General features: G+C 35.8%; 3 protein-coding genes across 6 annotated transcripts; 2 read left to right on the top strand and 1 right to left on the bottom strand.

Annotated features, from left to right (window-relative positions):
- Positions 1 to 207: 207 nt before the first annotated feature.
- LOC659617 (5'-3' exonuclease PLD3) lies at positions 208 to 6,592 on the top strand. Of its 4 annotated transcripts, none has more exons than XM_008202090.2 (8): positions 208 to 567; positions 3,468 to 3,562; positions 3,613 to 3,952; positions 3,998 to 4,255; positions 4,305 to 4,373; positions 4,442 to 4,573; positions 5,759 to 6,064; positions 6,117 to 6,592. In XM_008202090.2, exons 1-8 carry the CDS (start codon positions 274 to 276, stop codon positions 6,384 to 6,386), a joined length of 1,764 nt encoding a protein of 587 aa, XP_008200312.2. In that variant the 5' UTR covers positions 208 to 273; the 3' UTR covers positions 6,387 to 6,592. The 4 variants fall into 4 exon arrangements, with proteins under 4 accessions (XP_008200312.2, XP_971001.2, XP_008200315.2 ...); XM_965908.4 differs by having other exon boundaries at positions 209 to 567; positions 3,610 to 3,952; XM_008202093.3 differs by lacking the exon at positions 208 to 567 and adding an exon at positions 3,212 to 3,398.
- A 153-nt stretch (positions 6,593 to 6,745) lies between these two features.
- Positions 6,746 to 12,711, top strand: Sec8 (Secretory 8). Its single transcript, XM_008202094.3, has 11 exons — positions 6,746 to 6,987; positions 7,033 to 7,185; positions 7,236 to 7,414; positions 7,494 to 7,856; positions 7,905 to 8,292; positions 8,340 to 8,458; positions 8,509 to 8,691; positions 10,070 to 10,235; positions 10,290 to 10,510; positions 11,629 to 12,217; positions 12,271 to 12,711. The coding sequence occupies exons 1-11, from the start codon at positions 6,931 to 6,933 to the stop codon at positions 12,643 to 12,645; spliced, it is 2,793 nt and encodes a 930-aa protein (XP_008200316.2). The 5' UTR covers positions 6,746 to 6,930; the 3' UTR covers positions 12,646 to 12,711.
- Positions 12,712 to 14,045: 1,334 nt separating this feature from the next.
- Positions 14,046 to 16,425, bottom strand: LOC659754 (beta-1,4-glucuronyltransferase 1). The gene is made up of 2 exons (XM_015984216.2): positions 15,944 to 16,425; positions 14,046 to 14,983 (listed from the first exon to the last, which is right to left on the bottom strand). The coding sequence occupies exons 1-2, from the start codon at positions 16,400 to 16,402 to the stop codon at positions 14,225 to 14,227; spliced, it is 1,218 nt and encodes a 405-aa protein (XP_015839702.2). The 5' UTR covers positions 16,403 to 16,425; the 3' UTR covers positions 14,046 to 14,224.
- Between the last annotated feature and the right edge of the window lie 1,396 nt (positions 16,426 to 17,821).

Here is a 17,821-nt window from a genome sequence, read left to right as displayed (position 1 = left end):
AATTTGTAATAATTTACGATTATTTTGAAAATTTTCCTCGTGTGAACCTGGCTGTAAAAAACTCGAATAGTGTGTAAATGGTGCTAGCTCCATCTATCTTCCCCGATATGTATGTTTAAATGGGATGTTCTCGTAAATCCACCCCCATGGGGCGTCCCAGCGCAAGTCAAGTGCAAACCATTCTTCCACCCAGCGGAATAATCGATGGGCCATCAGTTCGATCAAGTCCACTTAGCACACGTGCAAATGTTCCTCCAACCGGGCTAAAAAAAAATGCCGCACTTTTGGGACTATTTCTCAAAAAGTCCGCGCAAACAACGCAATTTGCAAGACGGTCTGTTTCAAATCGCGTCGCAAACATGCAATTTGCTCGTTCAAGTGAACAACACCAACAACATAAGTTACGGAAATGGCAGTACAAATATTCATCTCAACGATATCTCCATCCCTATCACGCGTCCCGAAATTCCCACGCCGCAAAATGACACCGACAGGGAGCAGCTGCTGGTGCTCATACCTCGGAAAATGTCCAAAATCAAAGGACCAGGCTTGGGAAAGCGCCTATCGGTAAAATAATTCGTTTTTTTCAATGACCTTGAGGCTGGTGCCAATGTCAAGGGTGTTTACTTTTCAAAAATTAAGCGCGTGTGTATTGATTTTTTCCGCGAATGAAGTTTTTTCGGCAATCAATATTTCGGCAAACAAATTATTTGAGATAATTGAAGAAAAAGGCAATTATTTTACGAATTATAACAGAACGCACAAATTTTACCAGCGATTTTCTCACTTTGAAGCAATCCCTTGGTACTTTTAATGTATTTATTCGCAAACAAAGAACATGTCACTATTTCGTTTTGTGCCATTGCTATCAGATCTGTTTATTATTTATGAGACGTGTATGCATTGCGGTACATTTATACTATTTAGACGCATTTTTACTTTTAACAAATGTTTCATTCCAAAAGTGAGATACCTTATATTAGAATGAAGGTAAGTTGGTGCGAAATGGTTTGAGAAAATTTGTGATTAAATCGATCGGTAAAGTTGTATTTATGACACGACTGCAATTTTCGGGCTAAAATTAGTCGTTTAGGAAGTTGCGTGTTTGTAATAGTGGTGCAAGCTGCATTTCCCTCACTTGAGTGAAGACAATAATAATTTTTCATTTTTAAGTTTTTTTTTTTTAAATATTAAAAATTATTAAAATGTGTTTTTTTATTTAGTTTTTTTTTCTAATTCTTAACCATCGTTGCGCTATCATAATGAATACTCTTTAACGTTGTTGAATGAAAAAGTGTTAATAATTAACCACTTTAAGAACGGTTACCTATTCTTAGTTGCAACATATTTTTATTTAATTATCTTGCTAATCGAGCTCTATTTATAAATACGTTATAAATGTTGTAAATTGATTTCCGTTTATACGTATTTATCAAAGTGAATTAGAATTATTTTTTCAATAAAACTTTAAATAAATAATTGAAAAGAATAATAATTGTTGTAATGACTTTGTTTTCGTATTCAATTGAGTAATTTTAAGTACTTGTAATTGTCTTCTTTAATGTGTTTTCAAAATAACAACTAATAATTGCACTGTTAAAAATCTTATTTCAGGTCTGGCAATTAAATAAGTTAAAATTACTAGTTAGTTTTATCTACGGAGGACTATAACTTAGGAGACGAAACGAGATACGATATTCGGTACCAAAAAAAAATAGTACAGCAGAGTAAAATGAGGGCGCTTCGAGCGTCATACCGTCTCGGTGCCAAATCGTTTTAAATTAATTTAAATTCAACCAAACCTATAATTATTTGGAAAAAAATACAGAAATGTTGACCTTTGCATTCTCAACAGACTGAGAAAAACTGACGACTAAAATTTTCATGAGAAACATGAGAAAAAAATTATTAAAATTTAAAATTTGCGCTTCGTCTCGTTTTTTTCAAAACGCTGCGGATACGGTTAAAGATACAAGAAAAATGTTCAGAAGAAAGTTGTAGAGAATTAAATTTCCTTTAAAAAAGTCAGCGAGACCATATCTTTATCTTCAACGGTTTAGGCGTGGGAGACGTTCAAAGATGCTCAAGCGACGGATTTCCTTCATTTTGCCGGTGGTCAAATATTGTAAAATTTATTTATTCCTAAACCGTTGAAGATAGACATATCGTGTCGCGGACTTTTTTGTAGCAAATTTAATTCTCTACAACGTCGTTTTTTTAATTTTTTTGTATCTTTAACCGTTTTTGCAGCGTTTTAATAAATAGGTGACGGTGCCCAAAAAATTATCGCTTAGGATGATCAATTTGCGTTCTTTCTGCGAATACGGTTGAAGATACAAAAAAGTCAAAAGAACGAGGTTGTAGAGAATTAAATTTTCTACAAAAAAGTCCGCGATACGATATGTCTATCTCCAACAGTTTAGGAATAAATAAATTTTACAATATTTGACCACCGGCAAAATGAAGGAAAACCATCGCTTGAGCGTCTTTGAATGACTTTGGGGCCTAAATGGTTGAAGATAGGGATATGGTCTCGCGGACTTTTTTAAAGGAAATTTAATTCTCTACAACTTTCCTCTGAACATTTTTTTTGTATCTGTAACCGTATTCGTAGCGTTTGGAAAAATATGGGACAGAGTGCAAATTGGTAAAACTTTGAAATTTTTTTAAATATAGTTTAAGATATAATGGTTGCACTATTTTTATCTCCTATTATTGAGAATTTGATGCTCTATCTGCCTGTATTTTTTTTATTCGGTTTGTGCGAACCGTTATTTAATTACAACAATTTTTATAAATTTATTGCTCTGAAAATAGACGGTAATGGAACAGCTGCGCCTCTGGCGACATTAACGGAACTATCGAGGACGGGGACGTTTTATTTGTACGTCGTTAGTTTTTAGATATCAGTAGTTTTACAGATTTTTGTGAATTTTATTCAACAAAGGCTATTTTTTAAACTGCAACAATAATTAAAAAAAGTGATATCATTAATAAATAACAATTCAATGATAGATATTTTAAACAAAAAAATGTCTTTCAAGGCTTGGAACAAGACAAAAAACTCAAAAAAAATAATTTCTGTTAGTTCGTATTGTATAGGTTCCACTGTATTGTGTTATTTAGGCAACTAATTATAACAATCAATTATTTGCACAAATAAAAAACCAACATTAAATAACATTATTTTAGTTATTATAATTGGCTTTGATTTTATTTTCATATAAATATAAATTTCCCAAAAAATGCTGACTCTAACCCAACTTTTTGCCAACCTTGCCATAATTGGCTTAGCTTATCAGTTCACATTTTAAATCAAATCAGATATGGTCATTTATTAATTGAATTAAACAATGAAAGTGTGGTTACCGTCATGGCACCCTTTGGAAAAAACAATCGTAAGGCCAAAATAATAGTCGAGTTTTTTTTTATGAACGATTTTGGAATAATTTTTTCTCCTCGTCTAGACTGTGTTAGAAGACCAGGGGGGCAACCACGACGACGACAATCACCTATGGGGCCACGGCTACAACCAGGACTGTGACGGCAGCCCCGTCCGAAAGTAACTCAAAATGAAAATACTGTCCTTAAACTAATTCGAAATTTTAGCAGATGGGGCCAGAAAAACAAGTGGTGTCGGCCTTCCTGTATCCCCATTTCGCTAATTTGCATTCTGATCTTCCTCGTAGTTCTTTTACCGCTCTTAGACCACGCCACTGAACGGGCTTTGGAGGACTTGAACAGGGCTGTAGTGGAACCCTGTAACACTTGCAGTGTGTCTTTAGTCGAGAGCATTCCCGAAGGTCTAACGTTCAACAACAGCATTGTTCACACTTCGACGTTCGAAACGTGGTTCAATTTAATCCAGTCGGCTGAGAGTTCCATCGAAATAGCGTCGTTTTACTGGACTTTGAGGCAGTCAGAAGTGTACCCTGACCCGTCCTCGGTCAAGGTAGTACTCACATATGTGGTTTTTTCTACTACTGGGATTTTCTAGGGCGAGATTATTTTCCAAGCGTTGTTGAAGGCGGGAACCGATCGGAAAATCTCCATAAAAATTGCACAAAATTCGCCGACGCAAGACAATCCAAATGTGGACACTGAGCTTCTAGTTAAGCGCAAGGCGGCTCAAGTGAGGAGTTTAAATTTTGCGAAATTGCTAGGTGGGGGCGTTTTGCATACGAAGTTTTGGATTATTGATAGGAAACATGTGTACATTGGGAGTGCTAACATGGACTGGAGGGCTCTGACTCAAGTAGTGACTTTTGCCAACTTGATTTCTCGGTTCAGTGGTGTTTTTTCAGGTCAAAGAAATGGGGTTGGTGATTAATAATTGTAGTTGTCTGGCTGAGGATCTGGGGAAGGTTTTTGATGTGAGTATTTGATATTTTGATGAGTCACGTTTCCGATATTATAATGATTTTTTTTATTTTGATGACAGGTGTATTGGAAATTGGGCGAAGACGGAGCGAGAATTCCCGATCAATGGCCGTCCAATTTATCCACAAATATTAATGTGAATACTCCTATGAACCTTACTCTAAGTAATGAAACGTTTCAAACGTACATATCGGTAAGGAGATAATCACTATTGATTTTCTAACTTGTTTTTTATTTTGTTGATGCAATAAAGTACCTAATGATGATTGTATCGAGAGATAAATATTTCAGCTGAATCGAAGTTTTCGGAATGAAATTAAACATTTTCATGTTTAAGAAACCAGCTAAGCGAGTCATTAAATTTTTCATCAGTTAAACAATAGAAAATTTTTTTTTTCTTTTTTATGTTAATTTTTAATAACATTAATAAAAAACAAATATTTATTGTGTACAAAATATATAAATACAGGGTCGCTAAAAAGTATAAATACAGTTACTTATTGAAATTTGATGTGTGCTTAAGAGTATATAAATTCTATCGTTTCATCTTCATTTGTTCTTCGGATACAAAGCTAACTTGATTTTTTTAAATAGCAACAAGAGTCAAATTTAATGTTTTTGAGAAGAGCATTTTTTGCCGAGTTCTATGGTATAACTCATGCATACCTTGATTTAATCGAAACTTAAAAAAAATCGAAAATTTTGAAAAATGTAAAATATTGTTAGCCTTGGAAATGTCTTTATCTATCGTTAGCTCTTTGTTGTTTAAACATTAAACAAAAAATAAGTAACAGTTAAAATAACACTTTTAACTGAAAAAGAACACGTCTTAATTAAGAAATTTTAAACACGGTCTACTTGATTTTTATGCTACAAAAGGTGATAATGATTTTTTTTTTCGCTCAGTTTTACTTAAATGTACTATTATTAAACAAATTATTGCATCCAAGCTTAATTTTTGGCTGATATACAAGTGACAGATATCGCTAATAAGTAATAACAGTATTTTCAAAGCTAGCTTGATTTTTGAATTTTTATTTTTTTACTTTTTAATAAAAGTAAAAGTGGGTATTATGTTACATCAGTAAATTCAGAAAAAAATGCTCTTAAAAACGATTAAATTGACCTTTCGTGTCATTTAAAAAAATCAAGTTAGCCTTGTATTTTTAAAATAAATGACGATAAAAATATGAAAAAGCTCTCAGATGATACAATTTAAACATTTTTAACTGTTTTCTGTTAAACCGTTCTGAAAATATTTAACTGCATCCATACTTTTTAGTATATATATATATGTATAATTTTATTATTATTATCAATTAATTTTGCTTAAATGAGTTGGGCTTGATTTACAAAAAAATATATGTATTCAACTCAGAGTTCACCGTTGTCTTTCAACCCTTCTGGTCGCACCAACGACATCGACGCCCTACTCAGCGTCATCAAGCACGCCGAAAAATTCATTTACATCGCCGTAATGGACTACTTTCCTCTAACCATCTACACGCCGAAAATAAAATTTTGGCCAAAAATCGACGATGCCTTGAAAACGGCCGCCATCGAACACCATGTCAAAGTAAAAATGTTGATCAGTTGGTGGAATCATTCGCGTTCATCTGAAGACAATTTCTTAAAATCACTCGCTTCCATTAACTTGGCATATCCTAGAGTATTGATCGAAGTGGTGAGGGTGTAAAACAAAACAAACATTGTATGTAATATAAATTCTTTTCCAGCGACGATTTATTGTGCCTTCAAATAAAGAACAAGCAAAAATACCTTTCGCGCGAGTTAATCACAACAAATACATGGTCACTGATAATACCGCTTTTATAGGGACTTCTAATTGGTCGGGAGATTATTTTATCGATACAGCGGGCGTTTCATTTGTTTTGCATGACCCGGTGTTTGACAGGAACGGCACTGAGGCCACTCTAAGGAGCGAATTGCAAGCCGTGTTTGAAAGAGATTGGAACTCTAATTACTCAGTTCCGTTGAAATTATAATTATATTTTTTTCATTGGTTTACTAAGACTCAATATTCATTTGAGACAATAAGTCAGCGTATTGTTTTTTTTTGAAAAGTGACAAGTGACATTAAGTGCCTCACTAAATTGTATTTTTTAAACTTTTGCTCATAAATAAGTCAATGTATTCCGTCAAAATAACACAATGTTTGAATCTTCGTGAAAATAAATATTTGGGAACTAAACTTGTTTTTTTATCCTTATAAAAGTTGGAGTGGAGCGCACTTGTGGTCATTAAAGTTGCATCAAAGTGTACATTATTGAAATTTGTTTTTCGGGCATGTTACTATTTTGGAAACTTATAAATGCACTAAAAAACTGTTTTTGCTTGAAATTGTTGTAAATGAGTGTGGAAATAACAAAAATAATGAATTTGCTTGGAACTTGGTGATGTTCGTAACCGTAGACACTTTCAGTGCTGTCACTTTGACATTGACAAGTGCGGTTATGTCTGTGTTATTGAACCCCTGATATAAAATTTCCGCCCAAATAAATTTCCCAAAATCGCGTTTTGGGTCCAACGATGGAGTTATCGCCCCCTGTGAAGCCCCCTCGGGGCGTGAAACCGGTCAAAGAAACGGTAAATTGTCACTCCCTGTGCCCCCATATCAGGCCATTTTTGCAGAGCGGTCTTCTGATGTCCGTTATCCGCACCCTGTCATCAAGCGAGACCAACGAGCAGCGGGACAAGGAGAAATCAAAGCTCGAAACGGAGTACAAAAACTGTGATAGGAAACTGGACGAATTGGTGTCAAAACATGAGTCGGATTTGGCCAAAGTATGCAAAATTTGCGCAAACAAGCGCCGAAAACTAGGTTTAAATCGCAGGTTATGCAACAGTTTGCGGCAATCTCGCAAATCGTGAGCGACAATCGTCTGAAAATCGCCAAAGTGAAGGAGCATTTGCAGGATTGTAAGAGGAAGTTGAGGTGTCGCAGGGACGAGTTGCGGAATTTGTGGCTCGAGGGGCTCGAGTATAAGTACATGCTTCAGCTGCTCGACGAAATGTAAAATATTGCTTCAGTTTTTATAAACACTTTGTATTACGACCGTCGGTTTTTTTCATACAATTGGAGTTGTTTTCAGTGAGAAAATGAGTCAAGTGCCTGACCGTTTGTCGAACTTTATGTCGCACAAACAGTACTTGCATGCGACTGAGCTCCTTGTCGAAGCGGTCACTTTGGGGAAAAACACTCTCGAAGGTGTTGAAAGTCTCAAAGAGCTCAGTCGCGAGTTGGAACAAAAGAAGGAACAACTCCACTTGCAACTTTTCGCCGAGTTGAAAGAGCACTTGTTTACACGGCCTGCTCAGCGAGTTCTGGCTTTAAGGCGGCAGGAGTCAGGCCGTGATAATTTCCTCATAAATTCGCCTTTGCAACGCAGCACTGAGTTGCGATTGTCGCGGAATCGGATGGCCGTCAGGAGAAATATCTTCGAAAGTGCTCAAAAGTACAGTCACGTTTTTATCTGGCCAGTGAGTTAATGTTGTGTCTCCAGACTCGACAATTTCAACGTTGTTGAAGACCTAACAACTGCGAACCCTGAGGAGAATTCTTATCATTTCATTGTTATCCTAATCAAATGTCTGGCTTTGCTTGATAAGCTGCCGTTCGCTGTGAGCCGGATTAAGGAGGAGATGCAAGTTTTTTTACTGGGGATTATTCAGCGCTCCACGCAACATATTAAGGACTTTGCCGGCTTGCAGACTGAAACGGACTACAAGCAGGCCTTGAAGGAGCTCGTGCAAACTTTGTTCGAACAATTCAAGGAAGTGGCAGAGGCGCAGTTGGTGTTTTTGCGCAACGTTGAAGAAGCCGCTAAAGTACACAACACTCAAGTCAGCACCTACAGCATCCAGTTTTACTGGACGCAAGTGCAAAGTGTTGTAAGTGAGTCGAGAAACGCAAACTTGTAGTTGAGTGTGATTTTCAGCTCGAAATTTTCCTAAACGAGTATTTGGACGTTGAAAACACCTCGACCGAATCACACGTGAGCAACAAGTCGGACGCTAATGATTTGTCGTCGTACTTCGGGCGCCGGAAGCAACCAATGTCAGTTTTTTCTTTTTTTTTTAATTTTGTTCTTTATTGTTTCTTTGTAGCAAGAAAAAATCCTTGTTTAAGTTTGATAGTTCGTCCAGTGCCCTTACACTTAGTAGTACTTTAAAGTCGACCAAAAAGGATAAAATTCTCGTTTGTAGACCGCATTCTAATAATATTTTGATCGTTTTCATCCCTTTTATGTGCTTTATTGAAGAAGTTGAGCAAGTTTTGGGCCAGAACGGGTAAGTCACGGGTTAAGTATTGGAAAGTTCATGCTTCAAAACTTCAAAACAAATGGAAAATTGAAAAATTCCAGAATAATAATATAAGTTGATACTTTACTAGCATTTATTGCTAAAAAATCTAAAGACTGACGTGAATAAGGATAATAAACTACGGATACCTAAAACTAAAACTAAAATACAACGTCCTCGATAGTTCCGTTAATGTCGCAAGAGGCGCACTTGTTCCATTACCGTCTGTTTTCAGAGCAATAAATTTATAAAAATTGTTGTAATTAAATAACGGTTAGCACAAGGCGAATAAAAAAATACAGGCAGATAGAGCATCAAATTCTCAATAATTGGAGATAAAAATAGTGCAAAAATTATACCTTAAACTATATTTAAAAAAATTTCAAAGTTTTACCAATTTGCACTCTGCCCCATATTTTTCAAAACGCTGCGAATACGGTTACAGATACAAGAAAAATGTTCAGAGGAAAGTTGTAGAGAATTAAATTTTCTTTAAAAAAGTCCGCGAGACCATATCCCTATCTTCAACCATTTAGGCCCCAAAGTCATTCAAAGACGCTCAAGCGATGGATTTGCTTCATTTTGCCGATGGTCAAGTATTGGAAAATGAATTTATACCTAAACCGTTCAAGATAGACATATCGTGTCGCGGACTTTTTTGTAGGAAATTTAATTCTCTACAACGTCGTTTCTTTCAATTTTTTGTATCTTCAACCGTATTTGCTGCGTTTGCAAAAAGAACGCAATAATTCTTAGTGATAATTTTTTGGGCACCGTCGCCTATTTATCAAAACGCTGCGAATTCGGTTGAAGATACAAAAAAGTGAAAGAAACTACGTTGTAGAGAATTAAATTTGCTACAAAAAAGTCCGCTACACCATATTTCTATCTTCAACGGTTTGGGTATAAATCCACTTCCAATACTTAACCACTGAAAAATTTAAGGAAATCTGTCACTTGAGCGTCTTTAGGGCCTAAACCGTTGAAGATAAAGATACGGTCTCGCTGACTTTTTTAAAGCAAATTTAATTCTCTACAACTTTCTTCTGAACGTTTTTCTTGTATCTTTAACCGTATTCGCAGCGTTTTGAAAAAAACGGGACGAAGCGCAAATTTTAAATTTTAATAATTTTTTTCTCATGAAAATTTTAATCGTCAGTTTTTCTCAGTCTGTTGAAAATGCAAAGCTCAATATTTCTGCATTTTTTCCACGTAATTAGTGAACTGCTTGATTTGGCACCGAGACGGTATAACGCTCGAAGCGCCCTCATTTTACTCCGCCGTACTATTTGTTTGGGTTCAGAAAATCCTGCGATTTTGTCTCCTAAGTCATAGTCCTCTGTAGACTTTACGTTCGTTTGTTTAGGCCGTGTCAGCTGCATCGTTTTATCACCCAATACGTGTCTGAAGTTTATTTGAAGCGGAAATCGGATGAAATAATTGAACAGATCGAAACTGCAGTCCGTGCTGCTGATGCATGGAAGGCTACAGTTCTTCTAGATTGCACGGCCGATTATAAGCCACTTTTAGTGGTGCGTTATTTTTCTTACACAAAGTTGAAAAAAATGAGCAAGTTTGAGTTTTAGAGTACGGCCAGTGTTGAACGTTGTATACGTGAGTGGAAGGCAGTTTTGCAAGCCTTACCGATTTATAGCGAACGAATAGCTGTATATTCGTGTAAAGCCTTGAAGGAGTACAAAGATACGTGTTTTGCCGCCTATTCTGGAATTGTTCAGCCACATTCTGAGGATAGGAGGATTTGCAGCGCCGCCTGGTTGAAGGACGAGGACATTAGTCGGTTTCTGAAGTGAGTAATGAATTACGCAAGATGGGGCTGAGCTGGGCCACCTTGTATGAGAAAAGCTTATTTTTTTCTGAACTCAAAACAATATAAATATAGTTTGATATTTTTATATATTTTTGCTAAAAATATATTTAAAATATTTGAAAGTAGTTGGCCATGGAAAAATTATTTCACATAAAAGGTGTGAATAATCTAGAAATTTTGTGAACGGTTATTAAAGTAAAAAATGTGAAATTATAAAAATAAGTTAAAGTGATTTTCAATTGAACAAATATACGAGCGTCGCAGATTTTAATTACATAAAAAATGTGCAGACAATTGCAAACGATGTGTCACTACCACTTGATGCCACTTTTTCATGATTTAGTGCAATGGAAGTGACGTTGATAATGTTGTGTATTTTTTTACCGCAGATGGAATTTGATTTTGGTGTTTGGATTGACATTTTTTTGTAAAATAAAATTTTATTGATACGCAATCATACAATTAATAAGATTTTTCTTCTTCCGACATTTCTTGTTTAAAATTGGAAATTAGAATGACAACGTAAGCTTGCCATTTTAAATATAAAAACAAATAATTTTTATTAATTGCAAAAATTTGATCTAATAAAAATTTATTATGCTGTTTTTGAATTATTTAGGGTTTAAAAAATCATTAAATTATAAATACTTGTTGGGTAATACAATTTTCATAGTTTTAATTAAAAATCCAAAAAAATTTCATGGCCTACTATAAAGAAAAAGCGAAATGTTTTATTTTTCTTAAATATTTAAAATTAATGTATTACACAAATAGACATATCAAATCAGAAAAAAATAAGTTTTTCGAAAATGCCATAGCCAACTATGATTCCTATTTAAAAAAATACAACTTTATGTTATTACAGTTAAACGAATGGTTGAAAAAAATCGCTGATAACATTATTAGATTCTCTGAAAAAAAGTGCCTGTATAATGTCTTTGTTTCAAGTGTGTATCTTTTATAATAAGGAAAATATGAATTTTTTAAGATTTCGCTAGAATGTCAACTTTTGTTTATAAGTCGAAACAAAAGACCAAAATTATTTTCTTAATTTCGGAGATCCCGTATTCGGACAGCAGCCTGTACCCAGTTTTTAGGTCTTTGCCCAACTGGGTGAACCTGAAGGCCCAGCAGGAGTACCACGCCCGCAGCGAGCGCATCCGGCGCGCCCTCCGGCGGGAGCAGCGCTCGGAAGAGGAGAGTCCCGAAGACGTGCGCAAGCGCAATCGCCGCGAGGCCGAAATTCTCGCCAGCAATTTGGGCGAAGGCGGCGTCAGTGCGTCGGAAATCCTGTCGGACATGGCCCTCCTCAAGGAATTGGCCCAATTACAGGAGAGTATGGAGTGGTTCTCGGTTAGAATGTTCCAATACACGAGCGAATTCCGGCACGAGCCGGCCGGCTTATCACCGTCTAAGCCCGACAGCGAGATGGAGGGCATAGCCCCAGTCTCGGGGGCTGTGCTCCAACAGCTGACAAGTCTAGCACAGGAGTTTGACGAGTTGGCTAACACTTGCCTTCTGTTGTTACATCTCGAGGTGAGAGTGCAATGTTTTCACTATTTGTTGGCGCAGACTCACCTGAATCGAGAGACCCATGAGCCCGACCCGAAGGTGTTGGAGTTGAGCCGAGTGCTGGCGAATGTGGACGAAGCGGTTACGTCCAGTTTGCATCCCAGGAAGTGTAAAGTGAGTCGCTTGCGAGTTTTGAAATTCTCTTGGTGAATAAATGAATTTTTCAGTACATTTTCGAGGGCTTGGGTCACTTGATTGCGAAAATTTTGATCAGTTCGGCGCAGTATTTGCAGACGATTGACGAGGCGGGGATTCAGCGAATGTGTCGGAATATTTTCGCCCTTCAACAGACTCTCACCAATATTACAATGACGAGAGAGTTGGCGTTGGATCATGCGCGCCATTATTTCGAATTGTTTTTCTTGACACCGGAGGAAATTTTGAATGGGATTGTGGAAAAAGGTCCAGAATTTTCCGAATTGGAATATATGAATGCGTTCCAGTTGTTGAACAGGAGTCAAGCGGATCGGGAGCATGGATCTGTCACTGTTCATTTGGAGCGACTGTCGGATATCTTGGGCGAAGTTGGGATGACGGTCTAGTGATTATTAAGAGTTTAGTATTAATATGTTGTAATTTAAGACAATAAATAAAATTATTAATCTTTATGGATTTTTATTTACACGAACAATAGAAACCCTAAAACAAGTAAGTTCCTGATACTTCCTGATGAAACGACGTACAAATAAAACGTCCCCGTCCTCGATAGTTCCATTAATGTCGCCAGAGGCGCAGTTGTTCCATTACCGTCCAAGTTTTCAGAGCAATAAATTTATAAAAATTGTTGTAATTAAATAACGGTTAGCACAAGGCGAATAAAAAAAATACAGGCAGATAGAGCATCAAATTCTCAATAATCGGAGATAAAAATAGTGCAAAAATTATATCCTAAACTATATTTAAAATTTTTTTAAAGTTTTACCAATTTGCACTCTGCCCCATATTTTTCAAAGCGCTGCGAATACGGTTACAGATACAAGAAAAATGTTCAGAAGAAAGTTGTAGAGAATTAAATTTCCTTTAAAAAAGTCCGCGAGACCATATCCCTATCTTCAACCATTTAGGCCCCAAAATCATTCAAAGATGCTCAAACGATGGATCAACTTCATTCTGCCAGTGGTCAAGTATTGGAAAATGAATTTATACCCAAACCGTTGGAGATAGACATATCGTGTCGCGGACCTTTTTGTAGAAAATTTAATTCTCTACAACCTCGTTTCTTTCACTTTTTTGTATCTTCAATTGTAATCGCAGCGTTTGCAAAAAGAACGCAATAATTCCAAGCGATAATTTTTTGGGCACCGTCGCCTATTTATCAAAACGCTGCGAATTCGGTTGTAGATACAAAAAAGTGAAAGGTACGAAGTTGTAGAGAATTAAATTTGCTACAAAAAAGTCCGCGACACCATATTTCTATCTTCAACGGTTTCGATATAAATTTACTTTCCCATACTTGACCACCGACAAAATGGTGGAAATCCGTCGCTTGAGCATCTTTGAACGTCTTTAAAACCTAAACCGTTGAAGATAAAGATATGGTCTCGCTGACTTTTTTGAAGCAAATTTAATTCTCTACAACTTTCTTCTGAACATTTTTCTTGTATCTTTAACCGTATTCGCAGCGTTTTGAAAAAAACGGGACGAAGCGCAAAATTTTAAATTTTAATAATTTTTTTCTCATGTTTCTCATAAAAATTTTAGTCGTCAGTTTTTCTCAGTCTGTTGAGATTGCAAAGCTCAACACTTCTGCATTTTTTCCAAGTAATTAGTCAAATGCTTGAATTTAAATTAATTTAAAACGATTTGACACCGAGACGGTATAACGCTCGAAGCGCCCTCATTTTATTCTACCGTACTATTTTTTTTGGGTACAGAAAATCCTGGGATTTTGTATCTCTTAAGTTATAGTCCTTTGTAGTTAAATAATTAAACTGAAATAATCTAGATTTTCAATGGTTTTTGTAATTTATAGTTAATTTCGACTCTATAAAAAATAATTTGAGGCGCCATTTTGTATAATTTTTGACATATCTTGCCTTTATTATTTTTCTGTAGGCGATTTGTTTAATTTTTTTATTCTTCAAAGTTTCAAATTATTACAAAAAAATAAAGGAACAAAAATTAAATATTGCATCCATCTCTGGTCCCAAATAGATATCCCAACTGTGGTAAAATCCGTCCTTCAATAATTTCTTTGCTTTTTTTAACAATTTTCTTCCTCCTTTCGGAATCCCGATTCCTGGTCTTAATCCCTGGTTTATGGACCAAGAACGCATTATCCAGAATCATAAAATCATAATCCTGGACGCACAAAACGTACCCTTGTGTCATCTTATCCTTTTTCCCCTCCCATGACAATCTCTCGTCGTACCATGGATCAGTGTTAGTACCAACAAAAATGGGCTCCCAGTGGAAAAACCGCCCATTTCTTTTACCAACATGGAAAACGCTCAGATTTGGTGTTTCACGAGTTTTCATCCAGCTGGCGAATTCCGGAATGTTATGACACGTCGGGCAAATTTTTTCATGGAAAGGAATTGCCAAATTTTTCGAAAGGAGTTCCCGGAGTTGTGTTTTATTATCGGGAAGTTTTTGCCCGGATTCGATTTCGAAAACTGGTAACGGGAAGACTCGGGGGTTGGGACGGTCGAGGGGCGGTTGATTGCGCGCGATCATTGACAGGAATTTCGGGATAAAGTCGGGATTCGGGAACAGCTCGATGTCCAAGGGGAGGATGAAGTGGGTTTGGGACATTTTTCGGGCTATGTTCCGGGCCACGTTGATGGGATAGAGCAAGTTTTGGGAGGTTTTGTAAGTGGTTTTGGTGGGATATGGGGGATTTTTTCTGTCACAATCGAAGCCTTCTTCTAGCTGGAAAATCTTGAAAAAAAAAAGTTTTTAGTGAATTCACTTTTATTTAAGCTAGAAAGGGCACCTGAATTTTGACATTTTGGCTCGTAAGAAAAAAACGAAAAGTTGTAGAAAAAATTCGAGTTCAGACTCGTGAAACTTTAACTACTTTGACCCGATTTTAATAATTAAAAAAAGTTAGCTCTATTTTGAATTTTGAAACCCCAATAACTTGGCTTCCAAGTAATAGAATTGACTGAAATTTTAAACTTATCCACATAAACATCCTCTGAAATTTTCATTAAGCTACTCTTATTTTTATTTTTTTTCCAAGTAAGGGTGCTAAGTCACGAATTTGTTTTTTGTGGCCTAGCTGGCTCAAAAAACTCTCGAGCCGCAAATAAATACGCAATTTGGTTAAATTGTACACAAAAAATTGCACATTCATCACTTTGATTCGATTTTATTGATTAAAAAAAAGTTAGCTCTATTTTGAATTTTGAAACTCCAATAACTTGGCTTCCAAGTAATAGAATTGACTGAAATTTTAAACCTATACGTCTCTAATCCACATAAACATCCTCTGAAATTTTCATTAAGTAACTCTTATTTTCATTTTTTTTCCAAGTAAGAGTGCTAAGTCACGAATTTGTTTTTTGTGGCCTAGCTGTCTCAAAAAACTCTCGAGCCGCAAATAAATCCGTAATTTGGTTAAATTGTACACAAAAAATTGCACTTTCATCAGTTTGATTCGATTTTAATAATTAAAAAAAAGTTAGCTCTATTTTGAATTTTGAAGCTGCGATAACTTGGCTTCCAAGTAACCGAATTGACTGAAATTTTAAACTTGCACGTTTCTAATCTATATAAACATTCACATTGATTTAAGCTAAAAAGGGCACCTAAATTTTGACATTTTGGCTCGTAAGAAAAAAACGAACAATTTGAGTTGAGACTCGTGTTTCTCAAAAAATCGGGCCCAAAAAATACCTTTTTTGGAACATGTTCCAAGTCGAAAAAAATATGAAACGTGACGAATTTCGCAATAAGAGGGCTGTTACAGCGGCGTAGATAGCGAATGGAGTCGATGGTGTGTTTAAAATCGGTTCCAGGGGCGTAGAGGGCCACACTGATGGGTCCCTTCCATCTCTCCACCAAAATGGGCAAGTTTTCAAGGAACGTAAAGTCGCCTTGTGTTGTTATTGTGACACTTTCATGGCATTTGAATCGTTCTGAGGCCTTTATGTAGTTGTTCAAGACCCAAAATTGGCCGTTTTGCACAATTTGGGTCTCAATGGGTTTGTCAAAACACTGGGTGATTTTTTTAACTTTGTCCAAAATCTCCGAAAAATTCTCAACGTGATCGTCACCACTAGTCACAATTAAAAAAATCAAAAGTAACGTGAAGGAAACAATAAAAATTGGGAAAAGTTTGTGGCTCACAAACATGATTAAAACTAATCCACAAATAATTTATAGTTTTGGGTTTCATTTTATCTAATCTTTGCTTAACTAAGTGGAAATTTGATCTAAAAACTAGTGACTGATTTATTACTTTTATAATCCAATTAACACAAATTTTAAAAAACGATTGTTGTGCCATCTCCTGTTATTAAACCTTAACTCGCTTGGTCCCAGAACGTGGCGCCCTCTCACAACCAATCACGTACTAGCGATCGATCTGTTTCGTGTTTTATGGGAGGGTCATCAGGTCGAGTTCACTCTTGATCTCCAATTTAGCAAAAAAGTCTTTCAATCGATTAACATTGTCTTTCTTGAGTCACTAACGAATTATTTTGCCAAAAACCAGCGACTTTAATATTTAAAAAACAAGTTAGAGGCATTTTAACCCACACATTTACGATTTTCTTTTTTTGAAAATGGCTAAATCAAAAATTGTGTTTTTTGTTTGGGGTCAAAGTGAGCTAAAAACACGTTATTTGGTTGAAATGGGCACGAAAAATCGCACTGTAATTACTTTGATTCGATTTTAATAATTTAAAAAAAAATTAGCCCTATTTTGAATTTTGAAACTGCAATAACTTGGCTTCCAAGTAACCAAATTGCCTTAAATTCTAAACTTGCACGTCCCTAATCCATATAAACATCCTCTGAAATTTTCATTAAGCTACTTTTATTTTCATTTTCTTTTCCAGGTAAGGGTGCTAAGTCACGAATTTGTTTTTTGTGGCCTAGCTGTCTCAAAAAACTCTCGAGCCGCAAATAAATACGTAATTTGGTTAAATTGGACACTAAAAATTGCACATTTATCACTTTGATACGATTTTATTGATTAAAAAAAAGTTAGCTCTATTTTGAATTTTGAAACTCCAATAACTTGGCTTCCAAGTAATAGAATTGACTGAAATTTTAAACTTATACGTCTCTAATCCACATAAACATCCTCTGAAATTTTCATTAAGCTACTCTTATTTTCATTTTTTTTCCAAGTAAAAATGCTAAGTCATGAATTTGTTTTTTGTGGCCTAGCTGTCTCAAAAAAACCATCGAACCGCAAATAAATGCGTACTTTGGTTAAATTGTACACAAAAATCGCACTTTCATGACTTAGATCACATTTTAGTAATGAAAAAAAAGTTATAGCATTATTTTGAATTTTTAAACTGCAATAACTTGGCTTACAAGTAACCGAATTGCCTGAAATTTTAAACTTGCACGTGTCTGACCCCCACAAACACCCCCTGAAATTTTCCTAGCGCCACGACTATTTTCATTTTTTCATGTTTTTGACTTTTTTTAAATTAGTAAAACGTCCAATACGGCTTGTTTTTGCGCCGAAGAAATTCGGCCACCCTTTGTGCTCAAGTTTGATTACGACTTGGGTCAAGTAGCACTAGCACTAGTTCT

Source organism: Tribolium castaneum, chromosome 7 (assembly GCF_031307605.1).
Source record: "Tribolium castaneum strain GA2 chromosome 7, icTriCast1.1, whole genome shotgun sequence".
NCBI classification, from domain to species: domain Eukaryota; kingdom Metazoa; phylum Arthropoda; class Insecta; order Coleoptera; family Tenebrionidae; genus Tribolium; species Tribolium castaneum.
Note: the sequence above shows the minus strand (reverse complement) of the source record. Positions and strands in the feature narration are given on the sequence as shown.

Bases quoted from the DNA above. Each gene is read 5' to 3' on its own strand.
- LOC659617 (XM_965908.4), top strand. From the start codon at position 274: ATGCCGCACTTTTGGGACTATTTCTCAAAAAGTCCGCGCAAACAACGC. The intron at 3,563-3,609 runs GTAACTCAAAAT...TCGAAATTTTAG, and splicing joins GACGGCAGCCCCGTCCGAAA to CAGATGGGGCCAGAAAAACA. The intron at 6,065-6,116 runs GTGAGGGTGTAA...ATTCTTTTCCAG, and splicing joins CTAGAGTATTGATCGAAGTG to CGACGATTTATTGTGCCTTC.
- LOC659754 (XM_015984216.2), bottom strand. From the start codon at position 16,402: ATGTTTGTGAGCCACAAACTTTTCCCAATTTTTATTGTTTCCTTCACG. The intron at 14,984-15,943 runs GTATTTTTTGGG...TTTTTTTTCAAG, and splicing joins TGGAACATGTTCCAAAAAAG to ATTTTCCAGCTAGAAGAAGG.
- Sec8 (XM_008202094.3), top strand. From the start codon at position 6,931: ATGGAGTTATCGCCCCCTGTGAAGCCCCCTCGGGGCGTGAAACCGGTC. The intron at 8,459-8,508 runs GTCAGTTTTTTC...GTTTCTTTGTAG, and splicing joins GGGCGCCGGAAGCAACCAAT to CAAGAAAAAATCCTTGTTTA. The intron at 10,511-11,628 runs GTGAGTAATGAA...CCCAGTTTTTAG, and splicing joins GACATTAGTCGGTTTCTGAA to GTCTTTGCCCAACTGGGTGA.